Source organism: Apium graveolens, chromosome 11, assembly GCF_009905375.1.
Source record: "Apium graveolens cultivar Ventura chromosome 11, ASM990537v1, whole genome shotgun sequence".
NCBI classification, from domain to species: Eukaryota; Viridiplantae; Streptophyta; class Magnoliopsida; order Apiales; family Apiaceae; genus Apium; species Apium graveolens.
In genome coordinates this window covers 103,206,239-103,224,887 of record NC_133657.1, presented here as the reverse complement: position 1 = coordinate 103,224,887, position 18,649 = coordinate 103,206,239, and the positions used below count along the sequence as shown (strand labels likewise).

General features: G+C 36.9%; 1 protein-coding gene across 1 annotated transcript; it reads left to right on the top strand.

The window, feature by feature from the left end:
• Positions 1–15,697: 15,697 nt before the first annotated feature.
• LOC141696693 (two-component response regulator 24-like) lies at positions 15,698–16,587 on the top strand. The gene is made up of 3 exons (XM_074500811.1): positions 15,698–15,717; positions 16,055–16,292; positions 16,390–16,587. Exons 2-3 carry the CDS (start codon positions 16,071–16,073, stop codon positions 16,567–16,569), a joined length of 402 nt encoding a protein of 133 aa, XP_074356912.1. The 5' UTR covers positions 15,698–15,717; positions 16,055–16,070; the 3' UTR covers positions 16,570–16,587.
• The last annotated feature ends 2,062 nt before the right edge of the window (positions 16,588–18,649 follow it).

Below are 18,649 nucleotides of genomic sequence, written 5' to 3'. Positions count from 1 at the left end.
CCTGCCTAGGAGTCATGTTTGGTACCACGCCTAGGAATCATGTCTTCTAGGCGTGGTTTTGTCCCTTGATATATTCGGTAAATTTTGGTTTTTTGGTTTAGAATATTTTAGATCTTTTCAAAATTCAAACTTTATGGGTTTCCCGCCTTAATTAGGCCCATTTCCTTTGGCCCAGATACGTTTGAGCTTCCACACGCTCGTCTATACAAGGAGTGAAGTGTGAGTTCATTTCTCACACTTCACTTCCACAAAATTTCTTCACTTCTACCTTTTTCTGCTCTACAACTATTCTCTCAAGAATCGCCACCACAAAGAGATTTCCGGCTGTCTACACCACCGCTTTCTGGCCTTATTTTGAAGATTCCGTTTGAATCTTCATCTCCTTCGCTTATCTTCAAGAGCTTTCTTGGTTTCAGTCTTCATCCATGGCAGATTCCGACTCATCCCACTCCCAGGTTTCCCAAGCTGTTCCCCGTCCATCTAGGGCCAGCCGAGGTAAAAAATCTCTCGTTCATTCCTCAATTATTTCTCTTAGGGATCTTTTAACCGAATTTGGGCAAGCCTTCCCTAATATGTTACACTTAGATGCATATATTTATCCTTCTAGATTTGATTCAGAAAAAATAGGCACCATAGCTCGTCTTTTTGGTATTTCACACCATTATAGGGTCTTGGCTCCAGGCCCAAATGTTAGGGCCTATTACCCAAAGTCTGGGGCCATTCGGGTCTATAAGGAAACCTTTTATGCTGGTTTTCGTCTTCCTCCTCATCCTTTCGTTTTTCGTCTTTTGGATGAAACCCGAGTCTGTCCAACCCAACTCACACCCAATTCTTGGCGTTTTATTCACTGTTATATGGCCCAATCACGTAAACACGGTTTCGAGCCCAACGTTTGCGTCTTTCATGATTTATTTAAGTTTGTAAATGCTTCTGAGGACCAAGGATGGGTCAAAATAGTTCATAGATCCTTGGCCCGCTCCTGCTTTGTTTCTGGCCCAATCCTGACTCATATCCAACTTGGAAGAACGAGTGGTTTTATGTGTTTCTGGATTCCGAGGAGGGTTGGGACCATTTTTTCAGGCCCAACTTCTCAAAAAGTATAGATAGCTCTTTAAGAGACCAAAAATTGGGAATAGATGAAGATGCGGCCATCAAGGCCATCACAGCTGATAACCTGCATCATTGCGCTCTCATCCTTTCAGAGGGCAATTTGCAAAATTTAGGTCTAAGTGACCTAGGTCCCGAGGGTATTTCTTTCCCCTTTTACTTCACTATTTAACTCCTTATTTTTTTCCTTCTTTCTTACGTGCCTATATCTTTTTGCAGCTAGGGCAGCTCTGGACACGATTTTCAAAAAGAGGGAGGCCCGTGTTGCCAAGGGCTCCGTTGTTGAGACTCACCGCGATAAGCGGGTTAGGATTGGTGACGGCCCTTTAGTCACGGTTAAGGAGGCCGTTCCTACTTTTTATATCCGAGAGGCCCCTTAGCCTCGATGAGGATACTTCTCCTTTTACTATCACTTGGGGCCTTCAGAGGAGGGACACTGTAGTAGGGAGCTCTGAGGCTGCTGCTATTTGGTCCGAGAGCATGGTTACGCCTCATGACAGGGCCGAGATAGTAGAGTCTTCTGATGACCTACAAATCGAGTGTCTGGGTGCTCAGGCCGTAGCTTTTGTAAGCCTCTCCCTTGTCTCTTTTTTGACTATTTTTCAACCCTTTTACACTTACTTATTATATTTGGATATGTTTATGCAGATGAATACCTATCTCCAGGCTGCCCTTTATAACCTGAAGGATGTGAGGACTAGCCTGGCCATTGCTGAGAGAGATAGGGATAGGTACCTCAAGGCTTCGGAGGCTAACTTCAATCACTTCCGTGAGGTGGAGAAGGAGATGGCGCAGGAAAAGGAGAAGGTTCGAAAGCTAGAGCTGGATGCTCAGAGGGCTCGGGCTGAGGTGATAGCTGAGTATAAGGCATCTCAGAACTTTCAGGATGTCCTGAATGCTGAGTATGATAATAACTTTCTGAAGACCTTTTCTAGCTGCTGGGAGCAGATTATGGAGGAGATTGGGAAGAAGATCCCTGAGGTGACTCTCGCAGCCTATCCAGTCCCTGCTATTCCTGGGCAAGGGCCTCTTCTTGAGGATATTCCTCTCTCTCCTACTCTCACTACTTCCGCTGAGGCCACAACTTCTCCTCCTCGAGATGCTTATCCTATGGGAGATAAGCCTGTTCCCCCTTCTACTGCTGTTGATGTGCGAAACGATGATGATTACTTTTTCAAGGATATTGAGTAGTTTGCTTTTCTTATTTGGCCCATCATGGCTTTTTATGTATTAACTTATTCGTATTTGGAACATATTTTCTGGTTTTATTATGTTATTTTAAGTTGTTTGTTTGCTTTTCTACTATTTCTTTCAAGTACTTGTACTATTAGTTCGCTATCCTTTTCATAGCTTTTCCTTATTTTTCCTCGTACTTGTACTAAAATAGATAACCAAACTCAACAATATATGGTATGAACCAAACAGTTCTAGGATAAGATGAATCAAACAGTTCTAAAACAAGTTTATGGAAACTCTTGGGATTCATTCCTTACACAAGTCTTAATAATCCTCAAACTAAAACATGTAAATCCTAAGCAAGCAAAGCTTCAAGGTGCTTTTCAACCTACTTGTCATCTTGACAAGTGAGAATCGTACTTGATCATTTTACACGTAGTAAATCTTCAGGTTTTGTGCATGCCAAGTTCTCGGGACTTCAAAACCATCCATAGTCTCCAGCTTGTAGGTTCCTCTTCCCTGAACACTTTTGACCTTATATGGTCCTTCCCAATTTGGGGCAAGCTTCCCTTTCTGCCCAATACCAGAGGCTTCCACCTTCCTTAGGACTAAGTCACCTTGCTTGAAGAACCTTTCCTTAACCCTTAGGTTGTAGTAGAATGAAACCTTTTTTCTGATATTCCACTATTTTTGCATGTGCTTCATCTCGTACTTCATCAATTAGATCCATGGCTAACCTTTGCCCTTCTTCATTTTCCTCAGGATTGAAAGCATGAATCCTTGGAGAGGAATATGATATTTCTACAGGAACAACCGCTTCTTCCCCATATGCTAACATGAAGGGAGTTGCTCCAGTTGTGACTCTACAGGTAGTCCTATAGGCCCATAGTATTGGGAATATTTCATCCACCCAGTTATTCCTTGATTTCTCGATCCTCTTCTTTAGTCCATCCAGGATTATTCGATTCGCAACTTTCGCTTGCCCATTGGCTTGCGGGTGAGCCACAGAGGTGAATCGTAATTCAATTTCATTCTCCTCACAATAATTCTTGAATTCCTCATTGTTGAACTGTGTTCGACTATCGGTAACTAGGATACGAGGAATTCCATAACGGCATATGATATTTTCCTACAGGAATTGTGCAACCTGCTTAGTTGTGATTTTTGCCAATGGCTTGGCTTCAATCTACTTAGTAAAATAATCAATGGCTACAATCAGGAACTTCCTTTATGCCGTGGCCATGGGGAAAGGCCCAAGTATATCCATTCCTCACATAGCAAAGGAATGGGAGAGTTGATTAAAGTCAGCATCTCGGGGGGTTGTCAAATGACAGGTGCATATTTCTGACAGCGATTACACTTTTTCACATACTCTTTGGCATCGGCCATCATCTCTGGCTAATAGAAGCCTAAACGGGTAATCTTATGAGCCAGTGCTCTGCCCCCCTAATGTTGCCCACAGATTCCTTCATGTACTTCCTCAAGAGCCAAACGTGCCTCATCAGGCCTGAGATATCTTAAGTAACGAACCACATAAGATCTTTTATACAAAATTCCATCTATCAAGGAGTATCTCAGTGCTCGAACAACCAATCTTCGGGCTTCAGTAGCATCATTTGGCAGCCAACCGGTTTGAATATGGGCCTTAATGGGATCTATCCATGACGTCTCCAGACCTATTGGAGCTACAAGCTTAACATCAATGCTTCGTGTTTTCAGAATGCGGAAGTATACACTTCCTTAACTTTCTTCTATCTCAGATGAAGCAAACTTTGATAATGCATCTGCTTTAGCATTTTCCTCCCTTGGAATCTGATCAACATGGCATTCGTCGAATTGGGTCATCACAGCTCTTACTAGGCGGACGTACTTAGCCATCGTATCATCCTTTGCCTCAAACTCTCCCTTCACCTGGGATATGACCAACTTTGAGTCTCCACAGACCTTTAAATTCTTGACTCTCAGTATCCCTGCTAGGCCAAGGCCAGCTATCAGAGCTTCATATTCTGCCTCATTGTTTGTGGTTGGAATGTCTAAGTTCATGGTATATTCAATCAAGAACCCATCGAGGCTTTATAAAACTAACCCTGCTCCAATTGAATTCATTTTTTATTCTCCATCAAAATAGAGAACCCAATATTCCTTCTCCTTATCATCCTTTTCTTTGTCCCTCTTATCAACTTCCTTGTCTTGAGGTAGGGTATCTTCCTGCCACCGACTTCTTGGTTGGGTATGGCACATTCCACCACGAAGTCCGCCAATGCCTGGGCTTTTATTGCCGTTCATGGCTTGTACTTGATGTCAAATTATCCCAGCTCTATTGCCCACTTAATCAGCGTCCCACTAGCCTTGGGACTATGAATAATATTTCTCAAGGGCTGATTTGTTAGCATTTCAATCTTATGAGCCTGAAAGTAAGGACGCAACTTTCTCGAAGCCATTACCAAGGCTAAGGCAAACTTCTCAATAGTTGAATAATTCAACTAAGCTCCATGCAGAATTTTCCTGACATAGTATACAGGTTTCTGGATTTTTAGTTCCTCCTTTACCAATACAGCGCTCAAGGCATTCTCTGAAACAGACAAGTACAAGTAAAAAACTTCATTCAAAGCTGGCTTGGCCAACAACGGGGCCTGAGCCATATATTTCCTTTAATTCCTCAAATGCCTTCTGGCTTTCCTCACTCTATACAAAATCCTTAACCTTCTTTAAGGACTTGAAGAACGACAAGCACTTGTCCCCAGACTTGGAGATGAATCGTCCCAACGCAACAACCCTTCCAGTGAGCATTTGAACATCTTTGATAGTATTTGGTGGTATCTCAGGACTTCAAAAGCTTCCCTCAAATGGGTTATATGGTCAGTCTTTACTAGACTCTTAACTAACATGTCATCGACACAAACTTTCATGGTCTTGCCAATAAGATCCTTAAAAATTTTATTTATTAACCTTTGATAGGTGGCTCCTGCATTCTTGAGACCAAATACCATAACAAGATAACAATAAACACCAAAGCTAGTGATGAATGATACCCTTGGGATGTCGTCCTTGTGCATTTTGATCTGATTGTATCCACTGAATCCATCCATGAAGTTCAGCATCTCATGTCTAGCGGTAGCATCTATCAATGTATCTATCTTTAGCAATGGGAAATAGTCCTTAGGGCATGTATCATTCAGATCAGTGAAGTCCACACATATCTTCCATTTTCTATTGGCCTTCTTTACCATCACAGGGTTTGCTAACCATTCTGGAAATTGTATCTCCTCAATGAAACCGGCCTCTAAGAGCTTCTCTACTTCTTGTTTTATAGCTTCTTGTCTTTCTGGGGCAAAACTTCTTTTCTTTTGCTTCACCGTCTTCCGACTTGGATCCACATTCAGCTTGTGAGTGATCAGTTCCGGGTCTATACCTGGCATATCAGCTGCCGACCATGCAAACAAATCATTATTTTCTTGCAAAAATTTCACCAACTTCCCTCTAAGGGGCTCTTCTAGTGTTGCTCCAATGAAAGTCACTTTCTCAGGATCCTCGGGAGCCAAAGGAATCGTAACCAAGTCTTCTGCTGGCTTCACCCTTTTCTTATCATTCTCTCGGATATCCAGATCTTTAATAGGCAGAACTTGCCCCCCAACTTCATCTGCCCTTAGAGAGGATACGTAACAACTCTTTGCCATTTTTTGATCTCCTCTCTCTTCTCCAATCCCATTCCGGGTGGGAAACTTCATACCTGAATGGTAGGAAGAAGGGACTGCCTTGAAGGCATGTATCCCTGTTCTCCCCATGATAGCATTATAAGTTGAACTAGCCTTCACCACCACAAAGTCCAACATCTGTGTTGCTTGTCTTGGTTCCTGTCCTATGGTTGTTGGCAACTTGATTATCCCTTCCACGAGGCACTCCACTCTCGCAAATCCATATATCGGCATATCGGTCAGGGTTAGTTGAGAATCATTATAACCCATCCTTAAAAAGATGTCATGGAGCAAGATATCCACTGAAGCACCATTATCCACAAGGACCCTCTTAACCGGGTTGTTTCATATTATCGGTGTTATGACCAACGGGTCGTCATGGGGAAATTTCACACCCTCCAGGTCAGAATCATCAAAAGCCATTATTACTCCTGTCTTGGCCCTCTTCCGGGCTTCCCCAACAATATGCATAACTTCTCGGGTGTATGCTTTCCTGGAGTTCTTGGATAATCCAGCAGCAGTTGGTCCTCCAAAAATTGTGTTTATCACAGGCCCTCGGGGTCGCAGTCCTCCAAAGATTGTATTTATAACCGGTCCTCTAGGCTGGGGATTCCGCCCCTGATCGTCTTGGTCCCTCCTTCGATCTTCAAAGTTCTGTCTCCCATAATAATTCCTATCTCTTCCTTCCCAGTGTACTTGTTCAATCTTCCTTTCCGAATGAGGAATTCTATTTCATCCTTCAGTTGCCTACACTCATCGATGTCATGACCAACATCTTTGTGAAATCTACAATATTTACTCTTATCTAGCTTGGCAGGATCAGCCTTCAAGGGTTTAGGCCAATGAATATCATGATCTTTCTCAATTTCCATCAAGATCTGGCTTCTAGGAGCATTCAGCTTAGCGTATTTAGTGAACTTTTATCCAGGTCCTCCCTTCTTTTGGGTTGAATCAGGATTTTGCTCAGTTCTGGGATACTTGTCCTTAGCAATATATTCCAGATCAGTTTTTCACTTCTTACCTCCAGTGGGCTCGTTACTCACTATTGTCTTCCTCATGCTCTCCTCCATTTTGATGTACTTCCCGGCCCTAACTTGGAGCTCCAACATGCTTTCAGGGGGGCGCTTGGCCAAGGACAACTTGAAGAACTCATCCCTAGTTCCCTGTTGTAGTGCTATCATGGCTACCTTATCATCAAGGTCCGGGACTTTTAAAGGTTCCTTTGTGAAACGATTCACGTAGTCTCTCAAGGATTCCTTCGCTCCCTGCACAATGCTCATGAGGGATGTTGAACTTTTCTCATGCACTCTTCCGCTGATGAACTGCTTAATAAAAGCCTGACTTAATTCTCTGAAGGACCCAATAGAGTTCGGGGGCAAACGACTATACAATCTCTGAGTCATACCCGACAGGGTTTGAGGAAAGGCCCGACACTTAATAGCGTCATTCACGGGCTGCAACAACAGTGCATTGGAGAATGTCCTGACATGATTAGCGGGATCTCCCGTGCCATCATAAGCTTTGATAGTGGGCATCTTGAACTTCCTTGAGATATGGGCATTCATTATCTCTTTAATGAATGGTGGTGTAGGATCACCAGGATCTCCAAGGGGAAGAAGATTGCTTGGATCAGCTCTTGGGACTACAGCCCTTCTTTGTGACGGACCATCCAGGTCTATGATTGGAGGAGGATTTCTCCCCTAGGTGGTAATGGGAGTATGGGAGCCTGGTGCGCCTCCAAGTCGTGCTTCAGCCTTTGAATCTCAGCCTCGTGGCCCTTGATCCTCTCTTGTACTTCTTAGGGATTCACTCCTCGGGTGCTCCTAGGACGTTGGTTACCATCAGCCATCGACTCTTTTCCAGAACGTCTCCTTCTTGGGGCCACTTCATCATCCGAAGATTCGGAGTCTCTCTTAGTATAAGGACCATAAAATTCTTGATCCTCCGGGATAGGAGCCAAACCTTGTATGTAGGGGGTATTTTCCCCCGTGCTTCACTCCGTCCAGCATGTCCACTTCCTCTAACCTTGGGGTAAAGGGGCATCCCATAAGGGGGATTGGTAGTCAAAATAGTTGAATACTCATACCCAAGGGGTCGAGAATTCACAGGTGTATATAGCTGCTGAAGTTGGGAATTCGTCCCTTGAGTAGCCGAGGGAATCGTCCCTTGTGGCTGAGGTTCGGTTGCCCCTACCTGGGCTTCTCCTTGGGTGGCGGCATAGGTTAAATACGGAGGTACCTCCACGGTTGACGAAATCGTTTGGGTTGTCCCCACGGGTGTTCCTCCTTCAAGGGCGCTGCTTGTTATCTGTGTTCTCGCCATGGTTGTTGTTGTGCTTCCCACAGACGGCGCCAAATGTTATGGATTAAAAGCTAAGGTATATTGATTGTTGTATTTATTACTATGGTTCAGGAGCCAAGGCCTTTAATGGCTGCTCTCGTGTTTCGTAGCTTAATTCTGCCTTTACGAGATGCCTACGTATCTCTGTGAATTAGAGAATCAAGCCAAAAAATGTCATTCTGATCTGAGGGGTAGATCCCTTTATATAGATGTTGAGAGTCCTTGAATTGGACTAGGGATAGGAGACTTGTTGATCAAGTTCTCAGACTTTGGATAGACTTTAAAGTCTTAGAATAGAGGAATCAGATTTCTAGTTGGTATAGGTGCCCTTTGAGGCTATCCCTTATAGAATTACATCATCGTTAGGACTTATTTAATGAGCTGATAATCCCCCCTATTTATTAATTATGAAAGTAATAAATAATCAGGGCTTTGGGCCTCATTAAATGGGCTTTGTTATTGGACCGTATCCGGTCTAATTAGTTCAACATTTATTATATTTTTAGGCTAATTTTAGGCCCATATCAATAAGTTAGCCACACCTTACCATCCTCAAACTAGTGGTCAAGTAGAGGTCTCTAATACGCAAATCAAATAAATTCTAGAAAAAACTATAAATTCAAATAGGAAAGATTGGTCTGTTAAGCTGGTAGATGCACTTTGGGCTTATCGTACAGCTTTTAAGACTATTTTGGGTATTTCTCCTTATAGGCTTATTTTTGGTAAAGCATGTCATCTCCCTGTTGAACTTGAATATAGAGCTTATTGGGCCATTAAAGAGTTGAATGTAGATTTACCCACTACTGGTAGTCATAGGAAGTTACAACTGTCTGAGTTAGGAGAAATTAGGAATGATGCCTATGAAAATGCTAAGATATATATAGAAAAAACTAAACTTTTGCATGACAAATCTATTTTGAGAAAGTTTTTTTCTCCTGGTCAAAAAGTTCTTTTGTACAACTCCAGGCTGCATTTATTTCCTGGAAAATTCAAATCTAGGTGGGAGGGACCATATGTTGTTAAAGTTGTTTTTCTTCATGGTGCTATTGAAATTGAAAATCCTAAAACTGGTGATCTTTTAAAGTTAATGGTTAAAGACTTAAGCCATTTTTAGAAATTCCAGTTGATTATGAGGAAGAGGTGATTCACCTCATTGATGCGTGATCAAAGTAGTTAAGTAAAATGCCTTGTGGATAATGCATCAATGAGGTTAACTACCTGATAAGGGCATGACGGAGGAATATAACTAACTACTATTCCAGTTAATAGTTGGTGTAAGCAGGTTTTCAAAAAACTTATATATATAATGCCTTGAGATGATTTGAACGTAGTTAAGTAAGGCTGTCTTTATGAAACTTGTGTCAAACGAATTTTTGCTTAAGAGTCCAAGACGACACATTTGCACAAGGTCTTGGTGCTTAATTGTTCAATTGACAAAGTGATTTTGATATATTATTGTTACCGGATTTATTTTTCATAATATATGCTTGCTCCATAAAGTTTTGATGGGTTATTATTAGATAACAAGTTTCATAGTATATGCTTGTCTCGTTAATTGATATATGTTGTTTTTTGTGAAGAAAAGAGAATTAATTTTAGTGCGAGTTGATATTAATTATAATTGATTAACGGATTCAGATTCCTAGGTTTTCCATATTATTTATTATTTTCTAATTACATTAAAAAAATCTCATCTCAAATCTGTTTGTCTAGTTCGCTTGATTTAAATTGTTAGGGTTTTGAAAATTTATAGTCTCTGTGGATCGACCTTTAATTACTACAACTAAACACTGTGTGCTTGCAGTTCTTATATTTTTACACATCAATCATCTACATCTTATAGACCTGTGATCTTCTTGTTATCAAAAGACACATGAATAGATTCCATGACCACTGTTGTTCTCATATTATAAACTCTGAGATTTTGTTAACATTGTATATCCAACAAAAATGCTTTCATCAGCTTTTAGGTCAAACTTTGTAAGCTGTTCAGGATGAGATTTTAAAGCAAAACATTTGTAGCTAAAAATGTGAAAGTACTTCAAATTTGGCTTATTTCCCCTTAACATCTCAAATGGTGTCTTGTCATGCTTGTTTATCAGAGTTGCATTCTTTGTGAAGCATGTAGTTTGCACAACCTCAGCCAAAAAGTAGGTTGTGAATTTTGCTTCCTCAAGCATGGTTCTTACAGCTTTTATAAGAGTTCTGTTCTTTCTTTCAACAACTCCATTTTGCTGTGGAGTTCCAGGAGCAGAAACATTATTTTTAATTCCCCTGTGTTTATAAAATTTTTCTATAGTGTTGTTCTTGAATTCAGTCTCATTATCACTTTTGATTATCTTCACTTTGTGTTTTAACCCTTCTTCCAGTTGCCTCACATGATCAAGAAGAATATGTTAGTGTATACTGAAAATATTTATTTGAAGTATGTACATTTATTTCTGGCCAGTTTATTTGAGAATGATTTGAATGTTTACATGTTGTCTAATATTATATATTGTGAACAATCTAGTATCAAATGGGATACATAATATTAGATTGTTAAATACGGTTATATAATATAATAAGGTTCACAGCACAGGTGTTGTTGGACAATCCACTGGTATGGCTGTAGTATTATTTAGATTAGTTTATATTGACTAATAAATAATACTAGTATACTTTGTGTATATTGAAAATGATCAAATTTAGAATTGTTCCCTTAATACTGATTAAGAAGGAGAACTAAGATTCTATGTTATTATTAATGCTTAGGTTCTTAATCCGGAAATAGTAATTGACACGTGTATATTATTTACATGCTTTGATTTATATATGAAATAATTCTTTTGAATTATATCATTATATTTTGGGTGATGGAATTATATACATGGTGGATATTATTTATTGAAGGAATCCATGTCCTGATAATATTCGGGTTAATGATGTCCCCTTGAAAGCTCAAAAAGATTTAATTATGTGAAACCCTGCAGGTGGAATTTATTCTGGCATAATTAAATAAAGGTGAGTGGATGATCAAGGATAAAAGATATTAATTAAATAAATTATCAGTAATTTATTTAATTAATGGACATATGATATTTTAAACATGGGGAATTTAATAAGCAAATAATATTGGAACCGAATTAATTAAATTACGGTATTAGGAAAGGTAGTGCAAATATTAATTCTTTAGTGGATTGAATTAATATTTAATTACATTAGGCTCAGGATGTAATTAGAAGGCCCAACCTAATTATCCATGGTCCCAATTGTAGCCTAGATATATATTCTTATTCTCTTCTTGCTTGGGATAGTGTGAAAACATATTGTAGCCACCAAGGAGCAAGAAGAGAGGATAACTTGAGAAGACGGAGGCCACACTTCGCTCAAGGGAATTTGGGAATATAATAGAAGAGCGTGGAATCAACCATTAACAAGGTAATCCTCTTTTCATAATCTTTATCGTAAAACGTAGTAACACCCTAAGTCCGTGGTTCCCAACAGAATGAGTGTTGTCTCATCCTTTGTATGCAGAAATCATACCCATGTATACCTAGTATACTCATCAACAATGACAAGTGCATATTTATTATTATCTATGGACATTACATTAACTGGACCAAAATGATTAATATGTAATAAGTGAAATGGTTCAAGAATTGAGGATTCAGTCTTACTCTTGAAGGATGATTTCCTTAGCTTGGCCTTTTGGCATAAATTATATAGGCCATCAGGAGTAAAAAATGCATTGGGAAATCCTCTTACATGTTCTTTTTTCACAAGTTCATTAATATTATTGAAATTCAAGTGAGAAAGTCTTTTATGCCAATTCCAGCTGTCTTCCACAGTTGCTCTACTTATCAGACAAATTGTAAAACCATCAGCGTTTGGGGAAACCCCGGCTTCATATAAGTTACCATGTCTGTAACCAATAATTACCACATTGCCACTTAAATTATTGAAAATTTCACAATGCTCATCATAAAAATCCACATGGTAATCTTTGTCATAAATTTGACTCACACTCATCATATTATGCTTGAGTCCTGCAACTAGAGCTACATATTTAATTATGACAATCCTAAGTTTAATCTTGCTATATCCCAAAGTTTTTCCGAAGCTGCCATCTCCTTAAAAAATACTTGGGCCAACATTCTCCTTAAACTCTGATAGCAGGGCTTTATTTCCAGTGAGTATTTTTCATGTTGCCTTACAATTAGGCAAGCCATTAGTTAGAATTTTTAATGACCCGAACTTGATTGGATCCTTTGGCCTTATTAAGTTTATAAAAATTTGTAACAGACGTTTTCATATTAGAGTTTATGTTAACATTCTTAATATCAGGAGATACACATGTAGAAATGATTTTAGTTTTATTCGAAGAGGGTTGCAGTTCATAATGGTCATAATACAAACTGTGATTCTCTTTACACGTGTTAATAGAATGTCATGTACTTCCATAATAAAAAAAAAGGTTGTTGTTGTTCATATCTAATTGTCTTGTTTCTAAACTTTAATTTAAGAGGAATAATATTTATTCCTTAATTCTTCCTGCAAGCGACAACAAGATGATTGGTACTACCACGGTTTAATCAAACCTTTCTAGGTGCATTAAGATTAGGTTTATACTTATTCTCCTTATTGACACCTACTTTATCAATTCTATTTTTCCTAGGCTGCTTTTCCTTTTTTTTTATTTTATTCTCTTTCATCTTATGCCTAAGCTGCATTTGATTCATTAAACCAATATTTATTGTTTAGCCTTAACATGTTCACACATATCAATTTTTAAATTTGGCTTAGATGCTGATGTTAAACCCTTCTCATTTAATGATTTGAGTACATCAGTATTTAAGTTAAACTTAACAGGTGTTAACTTAGACTTGCTCTTTTTAACTTTTTTATCTGTATTTAATGATTTAAGATTCTAAGACTAACTTTCCCTGACATCTTTAGTACTAGGTTTACCTGCATAACCTAATCCTGACCCCAAACAGCTGCTTTCAATTAATCCTTGAGTTGTTTTTCTTGAATTAGTCCAAAGTATAATTATTTCCCTTTCTTTAGCTAATTCCTTCTCAAGATAAGCATAATTTTCTAACAATTTATCTTTAATATAAACAACATCATGTCTTTCTTTTTGAATTTCTACCATGAAATTAACTCATCTTCTAAATTATCATTTCTTTTCTTTAAGTCATAATTTTCAATTCTGATCCTAGCATTTTCAAGAGTTTGATTCCTATAGCTAACATTCAAGGTTTTAATAAATAATCTGAACTCAAGAATATCATCAGTATCAAAGGTAGAGTTTTTTTAGGTACCTTAGTCTCAGGTGCCTCAGATTCACTGTCAGCATTTTCCATGAGAGCATAGTTGACACCCTCATCAAATTCTGAAGTATCATCTCAGATCTACTTCTTTGTGATTAAGGCTTACTTCTTTTCATATTTTGGCTTCCTGCAGTCAGCTACAAAGTGTCCAACCCCATCACAATTGTAACACTTTATCTTGGACTTGTCAATTTTCCTAGACTTGGACTCCTTTTCATCATGTTTTCTATAGTTATTCTTATCAGAGTTTGAAGAACTAGAGCCTCTCCTGGAAAACCTCTTTTCTTTCTTGATATTCTTGTAAGCCATCCTCTTGAACCTTTTCACCATCAAAGAAACCATATTCAAGATCTTCCCATCATCACAATGATCACTTTCACAGTCTATAGAGATATCAGAGTTTGAGTCATCATCAGTATTTGATAACTAGGTATCAGACTTTGCAACCATAGCCTTTCCTCTTGAATGACTCTTTCCTATAGACCTTTCATTTGGCTTCTCTTCAGCCTTCAGTGCAACTTGTCTAGGTATAGACCCCATTTTCTTGTTCCTTTGCTCCATCTCTAGTTCATGAGTCTTCAGCATTCTAAAGATCTCATCCAGAGATGTATCTTCAAGATCATAGTTGTCTCTTATGGACGTGACCTTCAAATCCCACTTTTCAGAGAGTGCAAAAAGAAACTTCAGATTTGAATCTTCTGGATCATACTATTTGTCCACAAGTGCCAAATCATTCAACAATTTATGGAACCTGTCATAGATCTCATTTAGTGACTCATCATCTTTTGAGTAAAAGTGCTAATACTCCTGTGTGAGTATTATTTTCTTGTTATTATAAATAGTAGTTACGTCTTGACACTTCACTTCCAAAATGTCCCATATTTCCATGGAAAATTTACATTTAATCACTCTATTGGACATAACAATATCCAACTACTATGCAAGAGATGTCTGACCTTAGCATCTTTCATGATAGATGCTTCAGCAGTGTAGTTCTTCAGAGTTTGAAGAACTAGAGTCTCTTATGTTATGTTGCAGACTCTGATTGAAGATACTAATATTAAACTCTAATATCATCAATTTTATCTCACACCATATTATACTGTTCATAGATATATAAAGTTTAATTAGTCATTCATCCACACTGGTCAAATGGGAGTTAGACCATGAATTTTATTTATATTCAAAGTAAAGATAAGTTATTTTGGATCAAGTGTTGCCAAAAAAATTAAGACTTTAACCTTGTTTTATGCTAGCAGTGTGTTTATTGGCAACTTTTATGACGAGCCATAATCAACTTTTGATGTATTTTTGTTGTGCATAAATTTGAATGTTTTCAATTTATTGCTAATTATGATATACATATAAACTTCTGAATTTTTGGCACTCGCTTTTTACATTGAAATCGTTGGTAATTACTTTTATCGCATAAACTTGTTGAGGGAATAGTTTCTCACTCTTGATATTAATTTAAATTCTAAACAGTCAAACACGAAGAAGATGTGCTTCTTGGTCTGTCGAGCCAAGAAAAATGGAAGGGCCGTATCCGAAGTGACAATATTTAGATTCGCTCTACCAAATGTATGTGTATCAACTTACTTTTCATAGAATAATTATCCATGCATGTTAACACTTATAGGGAGACTATTAATGTCTATTATGCTATAAATTGTGTTTACTATTTGATTGTATATAGGCTAAAGTACATGGAAATTCATAAGTAGAATTATTATTTTATTGTAACACTAACACTAATATATATAGCAAGATTAACATTTTATACAACTCTAAATTCACCCTCAAAATAGAAGTATTCGCAACCATTAAAATAAGTTAAAATGGCTTTAATATATCGAATTAAATATGTATATAACATCATTATGTATCCTACAAAATTTAAAATATACATATCATTTATAAAACCGTTCAATCCGATATATTAACAGATCAATACTCCATCTACATCCATAATTGATTCTTATCTCGATATATCTCTAAGACTATCTATAACCTTATTTATAGGGTCATGCGTCAATTGTTATAGTCATGATTCACCACATCAATTTCCAAGGGTGGTGTAAAAGGTAATATACATATGCTTATTTATCTGGCTGGAAAAAAAACTAATACCCAATATTATGGAGGATTGTTGTATTCAATTATTATCTAATAATCGTTAAAATAGTTTTACTGTTTATTTTATGATCTTCTATTATGCATAATAATATTGTAATTTATATTTTTAGAATTGTGCGTGTGTGTGTGTGTGTTTGTGAAGGTGTTCCCCTTTTATCAATATTTGGAGAAAAATAGTAGTGGAGATAACATGCTACTAAACATATTTTCAAAGTTTTGTTTTTCATTTATAGATAAAACCTAAAATTTGGTGAAAGTAAAATAAATTTTGATTGATTTTTTAAGCAAAGGGCGAGGAAACATGGCTAAGAAAGCTAAAAGCTCCAACAAGAGTAAATTATCTGCTCTTGTAGTTGATGATGATGGAGTTTGTAGGACTGTTCATTGTGCTTTCCTAAGAAGACATGGATTTGAAACCTCTTCTGTTGAAAGTGGAAGGCAAGCTGTGGATCTCATCCGTTCTGGGCAAAAATTTGACGCTATATTTATGGATATCATGATGCCGGAGATGAATGGTGTTCAGGTTATTTTATTTATATTTATACATATTATATTAAAGTATTCCACATAGTGTTTGATTGTTATCATCATGATTCTAAAGATACATCATTTTATTTCAGGCTACTAGAGCATTGCGAGCAATGGGAGTGAAGTCAATGATTATTGGAATTGACTGTGATCTCGACTACATTAATGAAGACTTTATGCAAGCTGGTATGGATCGTGTTTATGAGAAGCCCATGACGTCTGAGATCGCCATCTCTGTGCATCAAGCGCTTTTAAACAACAACATTGTGTAATACTCAGTGAAACATGCTTGAAGCTAAAACGCAAAAAGTGTTACAAATATGATAAATAAAGTTTTACCTTAGTTGCTTATGTTAAGATTTTTTTGTTCCGATTTTATTAATTATAATAATTACAATGGAATACAACATATAAGCAATCAAATATAACATAAAATCTTATCTTATAGACCTAATAAATCCATAAAAAAGTATGAATTTTCAAACAACGATCCAAAAATATATTAAAGTGGTGTACAAGAATTGAACTCAGCCTACATACACGGTAAAAATACTGACAAGCGCTCAAGGCTTGGCTCAGTTGGTTAAAGAATCGATAACTATCCTGTTGGTCATAGGTTTGAATCCCACGGGAGGAGAATTTATGATTATGCCTCCTGCGTCAGAGCATGTCGCTTAAATGCGGTTTACCTAGGTTCATGTGATTTGCAGACTATTGCGTGAGCCCATAAGGTTTACTCAGTGTGCACCCGAAGGGTAGTGGCTGCGGGTTACCTACGATAAAAAAAATGACCAAAAATAAATCTTTTGTTAAGGAAATCTTAAAAAATGTCTTAATGTACATTTAATATTTAAAATTAAAATAGGGCGCTTGTTCGACCGATTATATTCAAATTTTCCGGCCTCGAGTTCTCAATCCATATGTTAAGAAAAAAAAAATTATGCATAAATTTGAATTTGAATGGATCCAAATTAGATTTTTTCTACTTATCTCAATTTTCAGATGTAAGTGTTTCTTTTGAGAAATATCATTTTTGTGAATGAAAAAATTATCAATCATTGGAATGGATCCGAATTAGATTTTTCTACTTACCTCATTTTCAGATGTAAGTGTTCCTTTTGCAAAAAAATCATTTTTTTTTAAATTAAAAAATTTATCAATCCTATTTATTTCGATTGCATTCCTGATTTGGATTATTTTTTCTTTTACAGGATCAAAAGTATTGACTAGCGGAAAATCATTCATAAAATATAAATTCTATCAATTGAGATTATATAACAAACAAATAATCACAAAATAAAAAATGCGTGAAATATATTTTTTAAATGAAAATAAGTGGAATTTATAAATAGTACACCAAAAACAACAATACTGCATAATTTAACTTGCATAAGGATTATTTTTTAGTTTGCATAACACTTTCATGTGCTATATAAACCAGTGCTATGCAAGTGAATTTCAGATAAAAAGCACTTTTATATGTGTTATCCAAGTTCATTACTTATATAGCACTTTAAGATGTGTTATGCAAGTAACTGCTATCTAAGTGAACCACTACAATAACACGATACATAATTTATTTAAATTAAAAATAATATCATGCATAACTCCTTCAAAAACTCTATGCAAGTAGTACGCCTTTTTAAAAAAAGTCTATTGTACAATTTTCAAATCTCAATTTAATAATTTTTTCACAATTTTTTATAATATTTGTAAAACTATTCGTAAGTGTAATAATTAATAGTTCATGACCAATCGAAATTCAAATAATTATACGATAGAAACTCGTATTACTTCTTTATAACTCAAATTAATTCCAAATCTCAACATCTTACAATAAAATATAATATTCAAATAAGTTTCAAACATCAACATGTTACAATGAAATACCAAAGTCTACTCTTTTAATCATTTGTCCTTGAGAAACACTCGTACAAGTATCTAACTGCAACTTCCACTCTTAAAAGGGATGAAAGATGAATGTGTATCCGTATATTGTAGCAGCTTCATCTTTATCAAAACTGTTTTCTTCCGCACCTATGTAATTGTAAGCAAGGATCTTAGAAAAGCTGAATAAATAAAAATTGCCGAGGCCAGTTTACATTACCAAGTCAATCAATGTATGCTTAGTCTTGGTAAAGAAATATTTGACAAATTAAAACTGTTAGGCCTTAAGTAATACTATAGAAGGGGTTGAATACATTTTATAACAATCAATTTGAAATTAAAACTCAAAGATGAAGAACAATCTTTATATTAATGAATAAAAACTATTTACAAGATAACTTCTTCTTCTCACCTATTGAAATATGAGAGTTATCAGGATATGGAGAAGTTTTAGAACAAGGTTCT